Raw genomic sequence first — 23,995 nt, 5'->3', positions numbered from 1 at the left:
CTCGTCAGCAGCAGATGACTCCGCGTCTCCTGCCACCAACAGGGCTCAATGTTTATCTTCTGCATCGTTCAAACTTTTCAATAGGCACAGCTATTTCTATATTTATTTATTAATTAAAGCATCTCCACTCGTGTCATCGCTCGCTATTTCATGGCTCGACTTTGAAAACAACAAAAAACAACCCCAAAAAAAAGGAAACCACTGGGATCCGAGAGGCCAGGTGAGTATCAGCCCGCAGATAACGCGACGGTGTCATGACTGTGGTTAAATAACACCGGGAGGTAAACTCACCTCCAGTCGAAGACCAGAAAGAAAGAAGAAAAAAACAGATACACACAAGGAGCGAGTAGATTTTTTTAATGTAATATGCCAAGGAATATTTCAGGAGTTTTTCAGATTTAAATGGTTGGCATGCTCTTAATCTGGTTGGTAAACTGGTGTTTAATGCCGGAGCAGTGGCAGGTGGGCATAGGAAAGAGGAGGGAACTTGCTTTATTGGACATTAAAAAATGCAACTGGTTTAGTCTCCTAAATGATGACGTATCCATGGAAAACACACCTGATGTTATGTTGCTTTACAATATTTCAAAGTCCCAATATTATATCGGGAGGGAATCAAGCGTTTAGGTCATACATGGAAACACCTCAATCCTTCTAATCTGAAAGCCAACAGAGCATTTGGGGGTTTTTATTCTTACGATATAAAGTTTACACCATAGACTTTATAGAGAATGGCATTTCCCCCAAAATTGAAGCCAAAACGTCAACATCGCCCCCTCGTGTCTGGCTGCAGCACAGGACATAAACCCCATTGGTCGAATTCAAATATATTAAGTCTAAAATGAGCTTGAGCTTAGCTGCCATAAATCCTTAAATGTGCCACTGTTAACTGCTTACGACCGCCTCGTTGGGCCTTTGACACCAGAGACCCGGGTTTGACCCCCAGGTAGGTGTGTAAGAGGCACATGAGAGGTGGGTTCTCCACGCTCTCATCGGGTTTCCCCCACATTAGGGACTTCTAAGTCATCTCAATTGGTCTTCAAAAATAATTATCAAAGAAATTGCCTTGGTGAAATGTGCTATACAAATAAACTTGTTTAAACTTTGGATGGGTGGATGGTTAGACGATGGATGACATCAATCCACACCCTCATCCCGCTCTACAGGGTAAATGGCGACCCCTGTGAACAAATCCACCACCCTCCATCTGTGACTGTGCTTTTCAAGAGCCTCCCACTGCTCACGTGTTGTAGAGGAGACAATGAGAGGATTCACTGACTGAATCAGGGTTTTATTCCATCAGGAAGTCTGAGGAGAAAACAAAAGATAGGAAACAAATACTGTGAGGTTTTTTTTCCTGAGAGAGGCAAACCTGGAATCCTCTGTTTTTCCTGTGCCGTTGTGAGCGATGTGTACAAGTTGTCAAGCCTTCTGAGGCAAATTTGGAATTATGGGTGATACAAAATGAACCAAATTGAATTGTTTGTTTGTGTGGAAGTCAATAGAGGAAACAGGAGCACTGGGGCTGTGCGGTATAGCCAGAATCCTCTATCACGATATACGTTGTCTCATTACTCTAAAGTGAATTAAAGTATTTTCTCATAAGATGATGAACTCTCCATTATCCCAAGTTATGGTTTCTCTCGTTATGTAGTTCTTATTAGACAGATGTATGTTCAAAGGGTGTTTTTTTCCTGAGAAGGAAGGTTTTAGTTAGTTATTTGATGTTGTGAAAAAGAGGATTGACATCATGATTGACGGCTGTGATTGACAGTGAATTATATGACTCATGAGAGAACCTCAACCTCGATACCGCGGCTCCAGCTTCCCTCGATCTCTTTCTGCGCTGCACTCCGGCCCCTAATGTGGTCAAAATCCCAAGATGGCGGGCCCCGTATGCGTAATAGTTTGTCCTCACGTTTGTGAGCATCCATTTAAAGCGCATGAATGAACCAGACGAAAAGTTTTCGGATACCTTCCACGATGAGGCTGTCTTCATGCCGACATTAGTTCCTCTTTATCTTTACACAGCAAAGAAGGTAGACGCATATAGCCATCTTTTCAGGTGTCAAGATGTTGAAAGCTCTTGAAAAATTAGCCTGCAGTTCAGTATTTTTGTACTACTACTACTAACGGAAACTACAATAGCAAGATCCACAACGAGAGCAACAAGTAGGAGCTTTACAGTTCCAATCTTTTCTCTTTTTTTTGGAAAAGGCTCACAGGCATTATGTGCTAACATGAATACACTTACACACACTTTTGCACTTATGTCTTCATGCACATAACTGGTTGGATTGTTAACATCTTGAATCTGTTTAATGTGTTTTGTTTAGTTATTTCCCCCTTAATTTAAAAGCCTTTCACAAACCTGAGGGCTGCTAATACTCGACTACTCTACACACCCTTTCATGTATTACACCTGCTGCGTTCACATGTTGCAGTTGTAGTTGTTTGAAGTCTGTGCTGGTAAATATATTACAGACTATTACTATTTCCCCGCTCCAGTTTTTTTGGTAGATTTGTCTTCTCGGTGACACGCGGCTTCTGGTAGTTGAGTGTGACTCCACCTCAATGAGGCTTTTGATGCTGACGTGGGGCTTCAGGGCTTTGTTGCCTGGTTACACTACAGTCACCGGTGCAGACCCTAGCAGCGGTGTAATCTCATTAAAATGCCCCCCCCCCCACCACACACACACACACACACTTCTGTCGCTCGACTCAAATTCCACGCTCGGCCTCCGGGGAGCTTGTACGTGCGTCACCGCTCTGGTCACAGAGACCTTCACAGAAAGCATCTCGCCAACAGAGTGGGGCCGCTGCCGTCAGGCCTCCAGCCTGTTAAATCCACAGCAATATGTGAAATATGCTGCGCCGCCCTGACACACGTCAGAGCCGCCGCCGCCGCAGCCGCCGCGTCCTCACTGGAGCCTTTCACAGTGATGAGGACGGTACGGTGGACATGGACACAAAGCCTTAACTGCTTGTAGCCCGCTTATCAACATGAAGGTTTTCACCAGGAACTCTATGAGCTTTTCCCACTTTTTTTCCCACTTATTCTAATCTGTTTATATGTTTGCAAGAATCACCAGTTAAGACCTTAATCAAGCCACAGCTCCTTTTGTGAAAATATATTTGATCAATTTGATTTGCGACAGTGGTTCTTCAGCCCATCAAACCAGGACTAACCATCCTTGAGTCATTACTGAATGTACAACAACCATTTTGATAGTTTTAAGTCAGTGATTCTTAACCTGGGAACTTGGGACGCTCAGGGGTTTTTAAGTGGAATAGTTGGTTTTTAATTCACAATAGAAGTGAGCCCAATGTGAGTAAGTCATAACTTCCTCGCTGGTTCTCTCTCAATGTCATTGACAACTAAAGCGTTCTGTGTCTGTGAGCCAGAACCTTTTTTTTTTCAGATTGAGGTCCCTGAAACTAAATCTGATCAAATCAAAATTGAGGTCCTTTTTTAGATCACAAATGAACATATTTGGGCTTTGAACACAACTTACCACGTCACTTTTGGGTTTGGGGACTTCCAGAATTTCTTTCAGCAAAAATAAATTGACAGACTAATCAATACTGAAACCAGCATCCTGCAACCTGTAGTGCAGACTGAAATATGTTTGCATTTAGATCATTCCTTCGTCTCAAAGTATATTAAGCAGCCAAGTCTAATACTTTTTGCCCCGTCAACCAAGTTGAGTTTGTTTTTAAAGTCAATCATGTATCTCTCCAAACAGACGACAATGTAAAATCTGCTAAAGGATAATGAAATATGGTTTCTTAAGAAAAGCATATTGTGTTGCGTCTGCTCTGAAAACCCTGAGCTGTTGGGCCATTTATTTAAAACACAGAATCTTAGCTTATCAGACATCATCTTGTTTAATCTAGCTTCATTAGTTTGCTTCTACTACCACTGGATCTACAGCTTGATGCTGTGTTCCAGCTGTCTGTACCTTTTCGTTGGGCCATTTGCATAGAAGGCAGGTATAAGCCCCAGGTGCTAAAGGGGTTTGGCGAATGATTTAATGACGGTATCGTTGATCTCAGAATCATTGCTGTCTGAATAAAGAGAGCATTGCAGGGTGTTCTTCGGTGGCTCGTGGATTCTAAAGGGAAGAACTCAATTTGATGAAGAACCGTCCCCGACAAGACCCACTTGTCGAGTCGCAAGAGCTGTCGCTCCTCCTGTCCAGCTCCCGGGTCATTGGCCGGTGTGTGTGTGTGTGTGTGTGTATGTGTGTGTGTGTGTGTCTCACTGACACTGTGGGAATTGTCACGTTATTGCTGCCGTGGGATATTTATAGACGCGTGCCTTGTGCAGGTCCCACATGACATGCAACTCAAACTGACACAATTACACAAAGCCTCTCCAGGTCTCCGTGGTGCATCTGCGCCGCATCGGGGGGGGGGGGGGGGGGGATGAGTCTAATAATAAAGCCACTGTCATTAGATTAAATGAGCCTCTCCTCCCCAGCCAACTGGTTCCCGTGGGTGAGCCATGCGCTGATGTTTAATTGGTTGACGGCAAAAATCACACATTTCAATATTTATTTGGAATGAGAAGCACGATAATGTGCCTTAAAATAATTCCCTCTTTGTGCCACATTGTTGTTTTATATTGGATATTATTAGTAAGACAAGTGTCTCAGCTCTGGGTGCTCAAGTATGTTTTTCGCCCTGATGTTAAACATATAAAATTCCCTTTAAACAAATAGATGGACGAATGGATGAATGAATCCATTGCCTTCATGATGAAATCCCAGCGTGTGTCGTTCAGCACAATTTATAAATACTTGCTCTGCAAAGCTTTTATATGATATCTCCACCCCTCTGCACTGAAACTGGAGAGCAAATCATAAACTAGACAAGGAAGCAAGAGGTTGCTTAGTAACTGGTAACAAAGCGGGTCATAAAACATCCTCGGTGTCGGCGGTGAACAATAACAGACCGCTGAGTGTTGGTTTAACGGATCAACAGTTTGTTCTGGTTCTATAATTCTGTGTTTTTTATATTTTTACTCTTGATTGATTGAAATAATTCAAACAGCTTTTATTTACAGTAATGATGTAACTGGGGCTTTTCTCTGTCCTTGTAACAGTCCTTGACACTAAATGGTATATATATATATATATATATATATATATATATATATATATATATATATATATATATATATATATACTGTTTGACTTTTGAATGCTTTGTAATGTGCACAATTTATTTCCCTGGAGGGGGGCATTTAATGTTCAGGTATATTCAGTCAGCCGCAAAATCAGACTCCCTGGTATTGAAATCTTTCTCTGTTGTTGTCTCTTTTGGTTTTCTGTCATGGTTGTTTAGTCATTTTTTACATTTTCTTCTCTTCCTATAGATTAGTGCCGGTACCACAGACTGGGACCTCGTTACATGCTGCCGGAGATCTTTTCCCACACAGGTCAGTGTCTCCATCAGAGTCGGCGGTTGCCACCTGCCTCTCCTGTAATTGAGAGAGGCATCAGGTGACATCGTTGCACCCCCCCCCCCCTCCATTATTAATCAGGCCCACAGCCTGCTCACGTCTTTCATATCTCCAGTCAGACGGCGTTCACTGCCTGCAAGGTGCCGCCCTCTGGTGATTAACAGAGCTTACATTCACGTTGGGAAGAAAACAGGCGTTTTAGATTTGAGACATTGCACGTTTTCTAAGTCACACTGGCCATTTCTTCTCTTGTTTTGATAGAGAAATGTGTTGCATCAGAAGAATATGGCTGTTTTTCAACCATTTCTGTAAACATATTCATATCCCAATATCACACATTGCCCTCGAGGGGCTTTACAATATGTACAGCATTCAACACCATCTGTCCTTCGACTCCTCGATTTGGATAACAAAGAAAAAACATTTAATGTGTTGAAAGAAAATGCAATAAACCTGCGAAAGAGCCAGAAAGAAGGGATTCCTCTCGGACCGACGTTGTGTGTTCAGAGTAGACCAACATAACAAAATGAACATGACAAAATGAAATGACAAGTGACAAAAAAATATCTGAAGATAATTGATCCGGGGGGGATGTCAAGCTGCTGTTGTATAACAGATAATGTATGCAAGTTGAGGTGAAAAGATGAAATTGAGTCCAGTGTCCACAGGGAGGTTTCTAATAGACATGAAAGAGCCCTCTGACCCAGGTGTTGAGTTTTAAAGGTGTGGACATTTATGAGGCAGCAGGCATCTTGCAAATAAATTCCATTGGTTGCATTGTGGGAACATGAGTGCAAAACTGAAGTGCTGCAGAGGCCTTTTATTATGAACTCGTGATAATGACTGTAGCTCGTAACGTTTCTGTTCATGTCTGTGAGCTGTTGTCATAGTTTTAATGCCGGAGTTGCAGCATGCAGTGGCTTTAGATAACATGGATACTTTAATACTGACCTTTTCCTTTTTATTATTTATTGTTAAGCAGTTATCAGATGAGTATGTGTATTTATTGTCTTCAAACGCAACCAAAGTCATAGGCTGGATGTTCAAGTAACTCCCTCTCTGGTGTTCTGTGATACAATGTTTGTCCACATGATGGCAGCATGAGGCAGTCTGTAGTCTATAAATAGTCAAAATCGCTAACTTTGATATACCTTTGACAAAAAAAACTATGTTCTTTGCTTATTTCTGGTTAAAGCATTGCAGATCCTTCAAGATGTTGCTTGAAACCTCATCACTCATCACTGCATTGTGTCTTAAACAACTGTACACGTGCTATGAGGGGGAGATTGGGTGGGGCAGTAGATCAATGAGGGCAAGAATAATCATATTAATATGCCATAGTTAGCAGTATAGGTCTGTCACATGACGATTGCTTGCATGAGCATCCCTTATGATTAAGCGTAAGTGTGGAAAACGTGACCCAGATGATGTGCATGTGTTCAACAAAGGCTCTTTTTTTTTGTTGCCAGAGTGCAGGTGTGTCGCTAATTGGCTGCCGGACGTCGGCCTGTTCTGCAAACAGAAACGGGATCTCTAGCTGCAGCTTACATTTGGCGGCCCCAGAGTTCATCTTGGTGACACCTGACTGTTTGCTCGCGATCGTTGCAATAACCGCTCCGGGTATCGGTTGTGTAGTGAAGTCACAGGGTGAATGAAAGTTTTGGAGCTCGGCGCGACCATTGAGTTTTTTGGGCGCATGTTCATACGAGCAGGAGGAGGTTTACACATCTCCTGCACCACTGTCGCACCCAAGGGAGATCCAAGGCCTCCTTGAGGCATGCACTCCATCCTGTTTCATAAGCGTCTGCTCATATATGGGCATCTTCCTTCCTTTTGCTCGGTTGCACTTCGTCCGCTTCCTGAACAGCTCCCCCCCCCTCTTCCTCCACAGGCATATACACACTCCTACTCATGTTGGTTAGCTAAGGGAAGAGGAGGGAGTGGCTCTTCCATGTGCAGGAAGCAATGTGGTGAATACTCATTTGATCAACCGACTCTGATGACTTGCATCCCTGACCAGCAGGCCAGCTGGTGCAGTTTGCACTGACGGATGGAAACAGCTCATAAGTCTGCACGTGAAACTGATTGTTTCCCTCATGCCACATATGTCCCGCTTCAATTCTTCCAGGGAAGCGGAAGAAAGAAAACGAAAAAAAACTCTTTGATCTGTGAGAAACAAAACCGAATACGTTCAAGACCTTCTTTTTTTTCTCCTTTCTCGTGTGCCGTCCCGGGCAGCTTTCTTCTGGTCTCAGGGTCTGCAGTGAACCTCTTTGTTGTTTGTAAAAATAAATCCAGAGATTTACGTTCTTAGTCTTATTTATGTACGGGCACCTCTAATTTTGAGGAATTCACGCCAGGATCAGTGTTGCACTGGGTGGCCTGGAAGTGCCCTGGATGCATGCAGATATCTCTTGAGATAGGCGGCCCTATCTGTGCGGCTGTAACGTGGACACATGTTGGCTTTGAAGTGGGACAAACAGCCTCGTCGTGTGTTTTGCCCGCGGGGCACAGAAAGTATCACCCGCGTGCAGCTGGAGCTCCATCGGCCACCGAATTAAACTCCTTCTCTTGTTCAGCTGGGAAAATATTTACAATGTAAAGCATATGCTTTAAATTAATGCTTAAAATTGCAGTATTATGTGGTTTATTAGCACACGAAACATTTCCCGTGTGAAGAAAACAGTGTCCACCCCCGGGCCAGCATTGTGCCTCCACAAAACCATTAGCGTGAATGAATTATTGCAGTAGTTTCAGATGTGTAATTACCATGCCCCCCTTCTATCCTCCACACACACCTCCTTGTTCCTCCTGTGACACATTATCAGCCCACTCAACTAGGTCACTGCAGATCCCGTTTCCATGGATAGGATTTTCACACAACTGCCTGCCCAACAGGTTCTCATACCAATGCGTATTTCTTTTCCAAATAAACTTCCGTCTACATGGGATGTTAGGTTATTTGAAGCATTGGAATTGGGAACTGGGTTGGCCCGCCAAGATGTTAGCATGCTACCACGCAAAACTAAAACGGTGAACATGGTCAGGCTGTGTTCATACACTGTTTTCGTAGCTATACCATACGAAATGCAAGGCAAATGCACTATAATTTGCATATAATACAAACCAACACAACCAATTTGTATGGAATCCTGAGCAAAGACAGGGGCTGTAGTGCAGAGAGCGACAAAAGGCGACAAAGGACGACAAAGTCCCCATCGGGCGGTATTCGTCTCAAACTTCCGTACTTCAGTAACTCCACTTCCAAGGTCATTTTAATCCAAACATTTGAATTATTTACTATGTATCTTCCGTTCTTAAGTAAGACAACTTCTATCGTCATTTAAAACCAAACCACAATCTTTTCCTAATCCGAACCAAGTTCAGGATTGGACCTATTGCCTGAACACTGCAGTGGCTAGTGCAGGCTGGTGTTGCTGGACCTCTGTGGGAAAACACACAAACAGTTTGAAAGATGTCACACAAACCATTGTAAGAGGACACGTTGACATTGTAAATATTATACCTGCTGAACATCAGCACGTTAGCTTGAAGTGCTGCAGGGATGAGCCCTAAAACCTGAAAATGAGTCAGCTCTTTCTTTGCACGTTCCAATTCTCTCGTCTCAAAGTCAATGTGTTTTTTTAAGTGGCTTCTGGTTAGACACTTAAAATAAGGTATGTGATTAACATAAGCGTGAGACACCTTTATGCTCTGTTCTAAGATACAAAATACCTCTCTAAATACCTCTCTTGACTTTTGAAGTTTGCGTCTTAAAAAAAAAAGGCAGTCGCAAACAGCTAAATGAGACAAAAGTATGCTAGCAATGCTGCATTAGCGGATACTCCAGAGCACAGCCTCACAGCGTCTCAATTATGACTATCTTGTCTCAGTGGCCTATAGTGTCATTATATATGCTGATGCATTGAAGGTCCTTGGGAGGAAAGTTCCTCCGCATAGCAACAGCGGGTCTTCTCTCTCTGCGCTCATGGCAGCAGGGTCGACTCTAGACAATAAACACTGCCGTTGTGTCCACTTTGAGACGCTCCTGTGCCACGGCCCACGTGTCTTCCAGACAAGAATTTCAGCCACCCTGATCTCTGCTGTGGGAGCCGTCCAGGGAATGTCGGCTTCCAGTTAACAAACATAAGGGTCTGGCAGTTAAGAGAGGAAGACCACGGTCCGGGATGTCACCCTGCCCAGAAAAAAATCTGCCCAGCCACTAGTTGCATGCCTGGAATTCTTTTCCACAAGCCGCTCCTTCCTGCTTTGATTTTTTTCTCTTTTTTTCTCTTGGAGACATTTTCCTCCACCAGACAGTGGCAAAGGAAATATTTTCCAGTTCCAGAAATAAGTTGCTTTTAATTGCAATGCCTTGAAAGTATACACTTGGACGTCTGTGCCGCTGTGAGAATGCGCCTCTGATTGATGTTCATTAGGGGCCGGAGCAGGGCGCCGCGCTGCTCGGCGTTGCAGCTCGCGTTCCATTGGAGTTACACTGTTCTGAAAACAAACCGCTGCAACCGGCACTCGCATACTTTCCCTGTGAGATCCTGGCCCGCTGCTTTGAATGAATACAGCATTATAAAGCTCCAAAACGCACGGCTGAAAAAGGCCCTGTCATCATTTGAACCCTCTGCACCGGACTCGGTCTGAACACGATACCGTGTGGGTCATTGTTGACTGAGCTAATGCAAACTTTGGTTTTGGAAGGCGTCATTTTGGCCAGCAAGCAGGTCAACATTCCTTTAAACTACCTCCCAACTCCCCGCCTTATTAAGGAGCAGACTAGTCCAGGTCTCTGTGACCTCATGGCGGCGTAAATGTTCTCTCTAACTCGTGCCCATTCAAAAGTCTCCCGTTTACTTTTCATTATCAAACCCTGCTCTGGCAGCTCTGACAAAGCAGGTCAGAAGACACTGAGAAGCAGTTTCCTGCATGAAATCCTGTGACTGGATTTCATGCAGGCCTTTATATATATTTATGTATATATATAAAATGCATGCATAACTTGCAGCGTTCCCTCTCTGCAAATGTAGAGAGGAATGTTCCTTTTTTCCCCGTCTTAACTGTCATGAGCATGTGTTAGGACTCATGGGCTGTTGAGACGTCCCTGCATACGTTAGCTAAACGCGCGCCTGTGTGCATGAGTGTCTGCACGAGAATGGACAAACACACTTAGCTTTTTGTACCACAATGCCACACCCGGTTAAAGATGGAATCAGTCTTTGCACGGTGGTCTGCACTGAACACGCACGCACAAGAGTCCCTCAGGAAAGCCAGATACTCCATCTAGTCCTTTTCCTTTGCAGAGCTTCCCAGTGATGCAGGAACTGAGGAACTCCATTGTCATGTAGATTGATGGGCTCTCTTCCCTTTGCCATCCAATGAAACATCTTTATGTTTCATTTCCTAAAAAAAGATGTACTGACCTTACCTTAAGCAGCTATAATCAATATTTGTTTTATAACAACTTATCAAGTTCGAAACAATGTTAATCACAAGGAAAACAATGTGACAATGATGTGATGAACCTACGAAGAATTACCAGCCAAATCTGCAGCCACCCTCGGCTTTACAGAGCTCTGCGGCGAGTTTGGCCGCAGCAGGCTAAAAGAGAGTGACTATTGGACTTTGCATTCGTCAGGCAGCCAGGAACACAATACCAGATGAATGATGATGTTGCTCCATAACGGTGTAATTGTGTAAATTATCAACTGAAGGGAATATGAACTTCAAAGGGGATGCTATGTCAGTGTTGTGTTTACAACTTGTTCAGTGGCCCAAGCATCTCTTAATGCAGATTTAAATAAAAGTCATTTACTGCATTACCTGCATTTATAATGCTCCTTCAGTAAAGTAAAAATATCTTGTAGAATACATTTAACTGTATATATATATATATATATATATATATATATATATATATATATATATATATATATATATATATATATATATATATATATATATATATATAATACTATGATTTTACTTTAAGGCATTTTTGCCCTTATTGGACATATGCCAGTATAGAGCCAGACAGGACACAAAGGGAGATGGAGAGGTGCATGACACAATTTATATAGACCCTTCATTGTCGACATCTTATATTTATTTATAGTTCTTGTTTGGTGCACAAACTTCCAGTGAAATATGATTGCAGCTGTTATTCAGACCAGTTCAATGTGCAATTTCCAGTAAATTGCAGAACAACTAAATCCCGGTTGTGATACCTCCCCCACAAAAAAAACAACAACTTCGTACCAATAGTTGTGTAATTCAGGCATTTTCCAAATACCTTCCTAAAAACTAAAGCTTGCATCTAGCAGAAGAACACATGGAACATTCTTACGCGCTCTCTCTAAAACATGTGAACCTTGTGCAGACCTGGGTGAGGTGGATGCCTGGGATTCCTTTTTGGTTACTAATACCGGTTTCATTTGCCTCTATCTCCCTGTATGCAAACTTTCTGGTAGTCACGTGTAGGTACAAAGGGCAGATTACTAATGCGTCAAGACTGCAGGCTCACAAACAGGTGGCCTCCTGCCAGGGAGATCATGGGCGACGAAACCTGCAGCCACTTGTGGAGACTCCCTAAAAGGACACTCTGGGCACGGCTTTCACCCCAGCGGCTGTAACGTCCAAAGCCCTCTCCTCCGCCTCCCTTACGACTGCTCATTATGTGCAGTGTATTGCTAACTCAGCTCTGGGGTGCTCCAAAGTTCACAGGAAGGAGAAGAGAGGGTGGGAGGTGGGAGACTCATTCCTGTTCCTGAGGTCAGGAGGCTGTGCTTTTCTTTTCCCAGCCCTCCCCTTATTTTGTTTCGCTCTCTGTCTTCTGCTGGTCACGATAAGCAGTCAGGTGGCAGCAGTGAAGAAGCCTGCGCTCACTCTCCGTAGCCATGTAGTCTGTCTCTTATTGTGTTGATTTTTTCCCCAAGTGCCTAGAAAGTTTATTCATTCTTTTATCCACAAGCCAATTGTGTGATGTTTTGTTTTAGAAATAAGGGTAAAAAAGAGAACAACTACTCAGTTTTAGGCAAACATCCTGCAAGATTACTTTAAGTGTGAAGCATTTAATCTACAGGTAAAATGCAATAGTTACAAGAAATGTGTTTACTCAGAGAATTACCATAACATATTTGAGCTGTCATCCCCACTGTCATCCCTGCATGAAAAGTCATATTTTACTCTATTACAGTAAACATGAAACAGTGTTGTAGGACTGGTGCAGGACACAACGAGAATGTTTGGGGGAACTTTACACCCAAGCAGTCAGTACCATGATGACTAAACCTTCCCTCGAGACATAATCCATAAAAGTGCAAACACAATGAAACCTTAGCATGCATGTAAAGAGATGCCTGTGTAGTGTTTGTCAGTTAGGCGTGTGAGGAAGTGGGGAAAAGGTGAAAGGGGCTCGGGGATGGTAACATAGCTCTGTGTGTAACTGTAAGGCTTCGGGACAGGGTGGGGGGTGGGGGGGAGCTGGTGTTTATGCTTGTGCAATTGGCCGTGACAAAAAAAAAAGAAAAAGCTCTCTCTTTGACTTCATTTAGTTCTCCATGCCCTTTCCAATGCATGGTTTGCATCCCATATTACGAGTTCTGAAACTTGACATGAAGCAAGCTGAACTTGATCAGCTTGTGTTGCAGATAAAGCCGGTTTCTGCACCCTTTTTCTTTTGCGTAACAAAAAAAAAGTGCTGAATGTCATGCACAGAATGCACTTTGTTTGGCAAAATGCACTAATTTTTGTTATTTTCATGAATGGCAGGGTGGTGCATTTAGTCGCAGTGTAAGTGCTGGGTTATTGTCACGATAAGGAGCTGTGGTTGTTTGGTGCCGTGTGAGAGCGGTGGGCTAAAGGTGGTGTGAGAATGAGGAGCTGTGGGTTTTACTGAATTCCTATCCGGTGAGCGGAGCATTGGTTTCTGTCTAGACAAAGCTCAGTTGTCGGGGAGACCCGTGCAGATCCAGGACTGCCGCGGGCTCCAGGAAGTATTGGTGGGAGAGTGTGGGCTCTTTTTTTCCCTCCTTCGGGGATTTCAGCGAAAGCGGGGCTGAGAGCGGGTTTTTTTTTTTGTGTGTGTTGTTGTTGTTGGTGGGAGTTTTTCTCCCATGATAGGGTGGAGACTGCTCGGTGCATTTGTGCAGATATAGCAACGACATAAAACATTCTCTCCCACTCAACAGGAAATAGCAGCCCGGCCCACCGTGCACACAAAAGATATCACGGCAGCACACACTGCAACACACAATCCCTCACTTGGTAGAGGACACAATGTAGGATCCATAAAGTTTGCGGCTTTTTAAAAAAATTTTTTTAAACCAAACCACAAAAGCATGTCTCGAGCTCTCTGTTCATGCAGCCACTCTGTGTGACTCTATTGTCTTGGAGAGACTGTGTACTGCAAGATAAGGCAAAGACAGGCGGCTCACACAGATCCGGATCAGTGAGCAGACAGGGCTGACGAAGGGTTCATTAACTGTTGCACTCAGCTGTGCCCTCAGGACTCTTTCTTGGAGCCAAGTGCGCCGTTCCACTGGAGCCGAGACAGTTTCTCTTTTTTTTTTGTCTTCAGAGGATTTATTGCGGTGACCGCAGAGATATTGGGTGTTTCCAATATCTAAGTGAAGATAACACAGTCTGGAAAAAGACAGAAAAAAACACGCTATTTAGACCGAGTGTCTAGAAAGAGCAGCATTGTTCACCCATACAGGATGCAGGACCTGATGCAAACCAGCATCCCTGTGAAATTAACCAAAGTTTAGTCTGGAACTGTTTTTAAACGTGTGCCTAATTCCCACTGCACGCTACGGCACGGCTCGACTCGCTTTCAACCGTTTGGTATAGCGTTGTCAAAAGTTGTGGCTAGTACCTGGCATGTGGTACTTTTGAACTTCCACCTCGGTTGAGGTTTCAAGTGAACAGAAACATCACACGTCCTGCACCCAACATTCTTTTGATAGTCATGCTATGATCGATAGTGGCCACAATTTTTGTACAGTGCTTTAACACTATCATCATTCACCCATTTATACACTGATGACAGGGTGCCACCGCCATGCCAGGTGCCACCTGCCCTTCAGGGCTCTTACTAACCATTCGTACCCATTCATGCACAGCCTGCGGGAGCAATTTTGAGTTAAGTGTCTTGCCCAAGGACACATTGGCATGAACTAGCGTAGCCGGGGATCGAACAGCTGATCCTCTGAAGGGTAACCCTGCGGTGGAATGTCATCATTGTGGTGGTACCTGCACAAATGCTTTGAGTAGAAAGAGTGTTCCTCCCTTAGATATTGTTTGAAGAGGATATCCTGCTTCACTTCCAAAAACTTGGATATAATCTTAATCCAACTTATTCTGTGTTTGTTTTGTTTTACAAAATACACACCGCACCATGCGTACGATGGTGAAGCGTGGCCTTTCATCCTCTCACTGCAGTCCTGAAGCAATGTGTTAAAGGAGTAGTCTCAAATTCGCAATCAAATACGGTTGCAAGACTTATCATCCTTTAGAAATATATTTTCTCAGTTATGATGTACAATGTACTTCAAATGCTAACATGAAAAGTGATACGTTTTTGCACATCCTATAGGAGGGGGTAACCCATCTAATATCCAGTATGCACGCAACAGGTTTGCATGTGAACCTTCACCCTCGTGCATCTGTTGGCCAGCACATCTTCATTAATAAAAGCAGATGCATGGTGGCACATTATGGTGCATCTGTCCTTCCAGATTTAGCTCCAGACATTGAGGGGCATTTTCTTTGTGTGTCAGCTTTTCATTTCTCCTCACGAACAGGTTGTTATTTTCATTCTGTATTTTTTGGAAAACAATCAAAGCCTAGCAGGTTAGAAACGCATGCATGCATGATGATGATGTGTAGAAGAAAAGAATAGCACCTGGATCAAGGCATTGTAGCTGCATGCTTGTCTTCCATTGACTTCCAAGCACATTAAAGAAAAACTTCAAAGAGAGCCCTAATCCATAGATGTTATTCACCATAGCTCTCTGCAGGGTGTGTGTGAAGATAGATGAAGCTATTTCTCAGGGAATCTGAGGCACATTACTCAAACCTTTGAACTTTTTAAACGACTGCAAGTGTCTGCAGGTTGTGCCACCAGTCAGACACAAACACACACACGCTCAAAGGAACCTGTTTCTCTGCACATGGTGGGAAGAAAAGATAGGGCGACTGAAACCGGAGTGAGAATCTGTTGTCCCGCAGCTGACCTCACCTTTGGGAAAGGTGTTGCATGCCGCAGCAGTGCTTAGGGTGAAGGTGTTCGCTCAGCGGAGCCCAGAGAGAAACTCGCAGCCTGTGACTCAACGGCTTGGAACCCTCGTCTCCTACTTTAGTCTACACCAACGCCTCCTGGGTGGCTTTTCAAGTCGGCCGTCTTCAGACAGTAGGCCTTTCAAAGCCTTTTGGACAGCACCCATGACGCCTCGATAATCGACAGTGTTCCCTGCAGATTGGAATGTTTCGCCGTTAGTCATGTAGTTTGTCTCCATCCAACTCCGAAGCGACGCTGCGTGTTTGTTTCTCTTTTGGGAGGCCTCTGTCTCTTTCCTCTGCACGCCTGACTGGACAGTCTGGCTCCCAGATAGCATCAGGCTGTCTGAGATTATAGCGCTCATGAGGGCGCAGTTAAACTTGTACAAGCTTTGGACCCCTGTCTCGGTGCCCGCGTTCCACACAAGGCCAAATGACCATCGTGTGTGTGGCACAACACTGATAGCCTGTCTGCATTGTCACCGCGCCTCTTAAATGTGCTTAAGCCTCAGAGCTTATTGCAGAGGCGGCCACAGATCCCAGCCCATGCGGGAGCAGGCTGTGGAGCCTGCCGGTGTCGTTGCCAGGCAGTTTAGCAGTGCAACAGACAGATAATGGGGCTGCTCAGTGTCCCATGGAGCAACATTTTTGGAACTGGACAGCTGATAACTAATCATTTAGGCCACAGCGCTCCCCCTGCCTTCTGTTTATCTGACAATAAATAACACCGCTGTAATCTGTGAGCTAAACACACCTACGTTTGTTTGTGTTCTCTTGTATTACACAGGAAATGAAATAAATGCCAGAAGCTATTAAAGAGTATGTTTCTATTGTTAAGGAGGTTAGGTGGAATACGGTTCAATGCATTTTTTTCTTAAGTTTTTTTCAAAACTGTCGTCAAACATTTCAATATTTTTTGCTTTATTTGTTCCTGGTCTGTCCTGGCCCTGTGCAAATTACATTAAATTGTTGAGCCAAAGCTAATATGAGGCTTCTGCAACCTTGGTGAACCAACTAAACTATATTTGGCTGAAGTTTAGTTTCCATTTTTGTCCCCCTTGTTGGCAACCTGAAAAGTGAAGCCTATGCGTAGGGGCCTCACACATGCATTATCTTCATTAGCCAGCAGGGGGCGACTCATCTGGTTGCGAAAAGAAGTCTCGTTATATAGACATCTTCACTTGATTTAGTCCATCAGTGAAAATTGTAAATATAAGTTCATGGTCTCAAGCTCTAGTTTCAAGTCTTCTTCAAAACAGCACAATGTTCATTTCGTAAATTACGTTCCCATTTATGCGCGCAAGTATCTTCCCATTTAATACACAAATACACATTTATTCTCGTTCTGCTGTTGGTTTTAATCTGGTGTGAGTAACTTCTGAGCATATTTGTTGGGGCAGCAGTTGCAACACATTCCCACTAACGGGGCAAAAGCTGCCGTCATAAACTCTGCACAACTTTCTGTTGGCACGGCGGGCGGCCACCTGTGTAAAGCCCCACAGCCACATCAAAGAGATCCCTCTGCTGTAAGACTTCAAATATGTCTCTATCAATGCTTTGAGTGTGCCACATGCTTACATTTACCACACATAAGTACACACGCTGGCTGCAGACGGGCACGCCACAGCTGACACATTGCAGACATTCTTTCGGATTTTTAAGGCTCGGCATACACAGATTTACAACTGGTTCAGGACTCCGTTCACTCATGCGTTTGTTTGGCTGAGGTCTTGATTCCAAAATAAATAAAAATGACGACGAGGTAATATTTTAAAACGTGTTCATATTTTAGCTTCAGCTTTTGCATGTAGATGTTCTGCTCCAAACTTACGAGTGTCCCCCGTCAAAAGAGTGTGTCACAATGTGTTGTAGTCTTGGTTTTTTTAATCATTAATTCAAATCTTGGAAAATACGCTATTTTGTTTTCATGCAAAGAGTCAGATGAGGAGATTGACTCCAACAGGTCAGTTGGCTTAGCTTTGCAGACTGTAAATGTGGCTAAACTAGCCTAAAGCTAGTCTAATTAGCTGGGGTAAGTAATATTTAACTTGTTAATTAGTGAGTGCTTGAGCTGCTGGAAGGCAGCTGTCTTTCTTTCAGCTTTGGACAGAGCCAGACTAGCTGTTTTCCCCTGCTTCCATTCATTATGCTAAGCTAAGCTAACTGACGGCTGGCTATCGGCCCTTAAATTTAGCCCACAGACACAACTGTGGTAGGAATTTCCTCGTCCTACTGTCAGCAAAGAGTTTCTTTGCAAAAGAACAGGCCCAGCCCCACCTCCACACTCCTGTGACGCAGCTCTCCCTTTTTCTGTGTATCTTCACGCCTTGCCGCTGCAGCTGAGAGCTTGAATGTCTACAGCTGTGTTGACGAGAGGGCCACGACATGGAGTGTTAAGTTCCCTGGAACAATGAGCGCACGGGTCAAGAAAGCAAAAACAATGGGAGCAGCTTGTATAGACTAAAAGTACAATTGAGATTCCAATGTGTCATGTGCTCTTTGGGAAAGCTTTAATGGTCCCTCAGCAGCCATGCTTTCTGTTTCCTTTGTTACCGGCCCCTTTGTGTAGCTTCTATTTTTAAAGCATCCTCCCCATATTTAATCATTTATACTTTAGAGGGTATCTGGCGATACCGCTTCCTGTGCAGGAAGCGGAAGGGAGTGGGTGGTGGGGGTTTGAGGGATGCATGGTCTTGTCTCCCCTCTGTAGTCCATGTTTCATCTGCCTCCTCTGTAAAGATCTGCACCAAAGCAAACAGTAACATTAACCACGCCACATTTCAAACATTGTGTTTGTCAGTCACACAATGTTTTATTTGTTCCAGGAACAAGTTATCATGGGTACACAGATAGTTTCTCATTTATTGCTGAACAATATTATGCACTGTGCTCTACCTCAAATTGAACACATGGTGTTCTTTTTATTTTCTAAGAAGCCGTTCCTCTGCAGTGATTTTGCAGAAAAGAAAAAAGAGGCTTTGGCTGCTTTCCCTTTATGCTCTGCAGCTAGTGCAAAGGGTAGAAGATTGCACAGACCAGCTTCCACTTCAAGTGGTTCAGGGAGTGACGTAATGAGCCAGTAAAAGCAAACCATTGTGTCCTGGAAGTGTGGATTGTGAAACAGGAGGACGTTAGGTTGAGCCACAGCTTTTACGCATATTGAGTCAATTCCAGATTAAGTCAACTGTCTGACACTTCTGGGAAGTTGCACAGCCAGAGACAATTTGTGCAGGACATTCTTAGTAACTACTCTACCTGTGATTTCTGCAACATTGTGCAACACTGCTCGGTCGTCAAACAAAGTGCTACAACCGATGAAGCAGCTGTGATCACTTTTAATGGCCAGGTCGGTCCAACATTTTGATTTAGACTAAAAAGAAATATGGTTCCCTGAGATTGAATTCTATTGACGCAAGTGATTCCCTTACTTTTCCTCAAGTATTGCCAGCTGGTCAAAGATTTCACTTACACTGTGAAATAAAAAGGCCCTTCACAGGATGACGTCATTTGATGATGCTCTGACTTTTCATCTAGCACCATCATTGCCAATTTTGTATCTGTCCAACCTTTTTTCCAATACCCATTAGTCACACTGCCAGCTGTACTTTGTCTTCAGTGATAATTAGCAAATAGTGTTAACAATGGTACACATTATCTGCTAAACATCACATGATATTATTGTCACTGTAGGCATGTTAGCCTGCTGATGTTAGCATTTAGCTCATTGTGTCAAAATGCCTCACAGAGCTGCTAACATGGAGGTATAGACTATTTGTCTTGTTGTAGTTTGAAGTTTGAAATGAACAGTGGCACTTTTCAATCTGTTTTCATGTATATTTCAAACTTCAAACTGATAGCAAAGGATGTTTGCGTAGATGAAGAGCTTGAATATTGGCAGCTTGCTGTTAAGACATCAACATGAGGATGTTGATGTCTTAACAGGTAGCTTCCAATATTCCAGCTCTCCTTCTTGGTAAAAATCCTTTGCTATCAGCTATGTGGTGGCACATGAGCCAATAACTGTTTACATTACACATCAATAACATTCATCTTCCAAATCAGTACTTTAAAATAAATGTTTATGCTGATGACACATTTGTGTGTCCCCTTGGTTTTACAACAACCTACATAGGCTCTTATTCAAGCTGATCACCGGGCGCTAAACTTTATCCCTGAGAACACATTTCACACTCACAAAGTTTGATGGATTTACAAATATTTGTAACTGCCATGCATGTTTCAATAATAACATAACCAGAGCTGTCCTATGCGTACCACTATCCACGAGCCAGAGCTGGTACGGTGCACATTTCAAATGAGATGAATTACAAACCACTTTTAAGCTTGTGTAAAAACATATCTTTATTTTTAAATAGAGTTATTCGTAACCAATAACCCACCAATGGGAAAATTGATTGTAAGTCAATTAACTTAGTTGCTAATAAGACTAATTTATTCAGTTCACTTTATAACCTCAGCAGCATGTTGCCAGGATTGTGGCTTTGCTGGTTTCCTTTGTGCAGAAACCAACTGCATCCCACCAGTGCCGCTGCTAGCCATTTTGGTGCCCTAAGCACAACTCCTTCATCATGCCCCCCCCCCCCCCCCCCCGCCCCCCCGCTCCCCTTTTGCTATTCTGTATGGATCAAGCATTTCAACCAGCTTTGGGAGACTCTATAGAGGCACACGTCTGCATTTCTTTGCTGCAAAATCATTAATTAGGTCATCGTATGAGCTTCTGAGCCACTTAGATGTTCCTGCCCCAATGTTAAACGCAGGTATGTTTTAATGAGCTTTAGTTTTGAACGTCGCTCAGCAGAGTGAACTGTAACAGGGAGAGTCAAGGCGCCAGGCTCCAGGGCACAGATTACACTTAACTATTATGTTTTTCTCTTTTCACGGATACAAATAAAAAAGGCTGTGATTGGAATACGGGACAGGACTGGAGCTGTCCGGCGTCATCCCAAGTGTTTATATTTTTGTGTGTGTTCTAAACCAGGTTCGAGCACAGCTGTCCAAAGGCTGCGATGTCATCAAAAATGCACAGTGCCAGTCGCATAGCTCAGGCCAGACGGACGGTGCAGCAGCTGAGGATAGAGGCCAGCATCGAGAGGATAAAGGTGCCTTTATAGTCACACAGTCACTCACACTGCTCTGAGTGTCCTGCTTCTACTTCTGTACATCAAGGTAGACGAGCATGTGGACTGACTTCTTTTTTTCTTTTCGTCCAGGTGTCCAAGGCTTCATCAGACCTGATGCGCTACTGTGGAGAACACGCCAAGAATGATCCGCTGCTCATGGGCATCGCCGCTTCAGAAAACCCTTTCAAGGACAAGAAGCCTTGCACTCTCTTGTAGGGGAACAACTAAACGTGTGTTGCTTTCCTTTTTGATTCTCATGTGGAAAGAAAAAGATGTAAGTAACACTGTTCACGACTTATCTTAAGGCCAGTGTAAACCCCGCCCCTTTTCACATGCAGCTCGAGGAATGTATTTTCTCTCTGCTTTGCCGTCAGGTCCCAGTTGCAAACCCAGTCAGCAGAAACATTTTTGGCGTTGTACGTTTCTGAAAACCACGGGATACAGACACAAATGTTGACGTTTTGGAACCAAAACATACGATTTGTAATTACGTTTCATATCGGTCTCGAATCACGCTTGCAGAAACGCACAATGCCACATGGTTGACATTGTGAAATAGTTGGTTTGCATTTAGACAACAACAAAAATTATTAAAATAATACCCATAACAAAACTACTCTAAATGAAAGACAACCATCCTTTGGCTGACTTTCTACAACTGGAACAATGTCCAACTAAATGCAAAACAATTCCACATTCAACGTATCCAGTGGTTTACGGAAATGCAAAATGCAACAATAGTCAAATCTGGCCAAAAATGCAGTGACACCAAAGAACCAGCAGAGGTTTGAAGCTGAAACCTGAGAGGAGCTGTGCCATGGACTCTCTGATTATCACAGCACACATAAACAAGCCCCCTCGACCACCGGTCCAATGAGATTCAGGCTTTAAGCTTTCACCTCTCACATCAGACCTGCTTCCGGAAACAGTTGTTGTAGGTTGTGTGTTCCTGATAATGAGCACCCGAGGTAATGATATCCTGTCGGGGGACGAGCAAACTGAGCCGTCCATCACAGGAAGAGAAAAGAGCAGAGGTCCACTGATGCTTTATTTTTGTCATCTAATCACAATCATAATAGTCTTTAAAAATTGTCCATTACTTTGTTCCCTCTTTTTTTTCTTCATTTGAGCACAGACAAACAATCAAAGGTGTAATTCCACTTTTTCCAGAGACAAACCTATCACTTAAAATGTTGATTGGATGTTTATTTTTGAGATATGGAGAATTGCTTTTGCCAGCGTTAGGAGACAGAGTTCACTGGCAGCGTAGCTCCAGAACTCAGTTGTTTGTTCGAGTTACTTTGAATTATTTTTACACAACATACTTTATTAATGCTCACACCAGTTGAATCCAATGCAAAGCTATTACATATGATGTTGTGACATCTGAATTGGTATTGTGGTTTTAATACCACAGGGAGAAATTGTCTCAACAAAACTTTATTTTTTTTTCCTTTTTTCTGCATTTGTTTTATAATGTACAACTCAATCCAACTATTTCTAAAAATGTAATATGTACAGATAAAAGTACCGGTACCATCTTTTCCGATCGCTGCAAGTTGTGCCTGACCTTTTCGGTATTACTTATTTAAATATTTCATGATGATTCCATCAATGCTGAAAATAAAGATTCAAGACCACTCAGTGCCATCTTATCAGATCTATTTAATGTCCCGTGCTCCGTCTGCAGAGCCGAGGCTGACAGCTGCACGATTCAGCCACTTAGAAAGCTGTTAACACCAGATGACTGTGATACTCATTGAGTTTCAAACATTCTTTGTTTACAACTGCTCTAAAATGTGCTCTTTGTTTTCAATTTTATAGCTGGGACATTATGTCTATTGTGTGTTGGTGCTCATGTTAAACATAAACTAACATTACCAGCCAGGGCCTTAATGATGAAGTGCTCATGCTTCAACCTTTCAACTACCTTTTAGTCACATAAGTGCTGTTGTCTTTAACTGTGAAAAAGAAAGGCTCATTGGTGAAGGGAGTATATCTTACTGGAGGCTCTTATTGTACGACGACATATTTTAAAATGTTCAATAACTGCATTGAAGGAGTGTGTAGCATTTAGGTGGATCTTTGGCAGAAAAGAAACATACTATTAATAAGTATATTTTCTTCAAGATTTATCTCATACGTCTGTATATATTATAGCGCAATAACCACAGTGTGTGCTTGCTTTAGCTGTTTAATCTACTTGATATAATTGTAGTGATTCAGTCAAACTTCAGTCTGGACTTTCTGTTATGCAACTTTATTTCACTTTTTAAAATTAAAACTGAATGTGTTGTTTTTGGCTAATGAGGCCTTTGGTTGGTTTTTACTCGTGAGTATGAATTTGTGTGTTTTTTTTTGTAGTATAAATACAATTAACATGTTTTTTTCACACCTGGTTTGTGTAGTTAACAGCTTACTGTATGTCTAGTTCTGCCTTCGCCTGTTTGTGGTAAAAGCAAATAAACACATGAAAAACACGTCTTTTAATATACTCATCATCTGTCTGGTGCACAGAAACACACAACTCCAATTGGCAATTCTTTGCTAACATGTTAAACAATGTTCTCGTCTCCTTCTGCTTTCAAATGAAACTCCAGCACTTGGTTCTGTTTAGAGATTAGCCTAAGTAGCTCACACGGGAAAAACTAGATACTAAACCTAAGTGTCTAGCAATTACACACAGCATGCTTTCTGCATGTGTGTATGACTTACAGTGAGCATTATGCAGGTGGTGACACGCCTCTGCCTAAAGTGAGAAGGAGATACCTATTTAGCTCATTTGCCCTCATTAGCACTATCAGTCGTTAGCAGGTCACGTGTTGTAACCAATAATCATTCCTTTGTTGAAGTCACAGGTCACCATGTTCAAACAAGAAGATGAGTGTCCCCAGTATTAGGTCAGGAGCGCATAAGCATTCTTGTTTGCTCTAATTTCCTCAGTCGCAGTTCTTTTTTGTGCCCCTGAGCCCTTTCCAGTATGTTATGCAACAACAGCTCCCGGCAGCCTTTTCTCTCCCTCCTCGGTCTCTCCTCTCAGGTGTGATGTGACACCCTCAATCAGGTCAGGTCATATTCGTTGGCCCACATTGATGTTACC

At 43.1% G+C, this 23,995-nt stretch overlaps 1 protein-coding gene across 1 annotated transcript; it reads left to right on the top strand.

Annotated features, from left to right (window-relative positions):
• Positions 1-201: 201 nt before the first annotated feature.
• On the top strand, positions 202-23,236 carry gng12b (guanine nucleotide binding protein (G protein), gamma 12b). The gene is made up of 3 exons (XM_068590111.1): positions 202-220; positions 20,754-20,874; positions 20,986-23,236. Exons 2-3 carry the CDS (start codon positions 20,782-20,784, stop codon positions 21,109-21,111), a joined length of 219 nt encoding a protein of 72 aa, XP_068446212.1. The 5' UTR covers positions 202-220; positions 20,754-20,781; the 3' UTR covers positions 21,112-23,236.
• The last annotated feature ends 759 nt before the right edge of the window (positions 23,237-23,995 follow it).

Source organism: Clinocottus analis, unplaced genomic scaffold (assembly GCF_023055335.1).
Source record: "Clinocottus analis isolate CAN_PGR_092001 unplaced genomic scaffold, fCliAna1.0.p SCAF_23, whole genome shotgun sequence".
Taxonomy (NCBI): Eukaryota; Metazoa; Chordata; class Actinopteri; order Perciformes; family Cottidae; genus Clinocottus; species Clinocottus analis.
The sequence above is the reverse complement of the archived record's forward strand: the minus strand, read 5'-3'. Positions and strand labels throughout refer to the sequence as shown.

What these genes read in the sequence shown, in the direction of transcription:
- gng12b (XM_068590111.1), top strand. Translation starts at nt 20,782, where the DNA reads ATGTCATCAAAAATGCACAGTGCCAGTCGCATAGCTCAGGCCAGACGG. An exon ending in CCAGCATCGAGAGGATAAAG is followed by an intron (nt 20,875 to 20,985) that starts GTGCCTTTATAG and finishes CTTTTCGTCCAG; the next exon opens with GTGTCCAAGGCTTCATCAGA.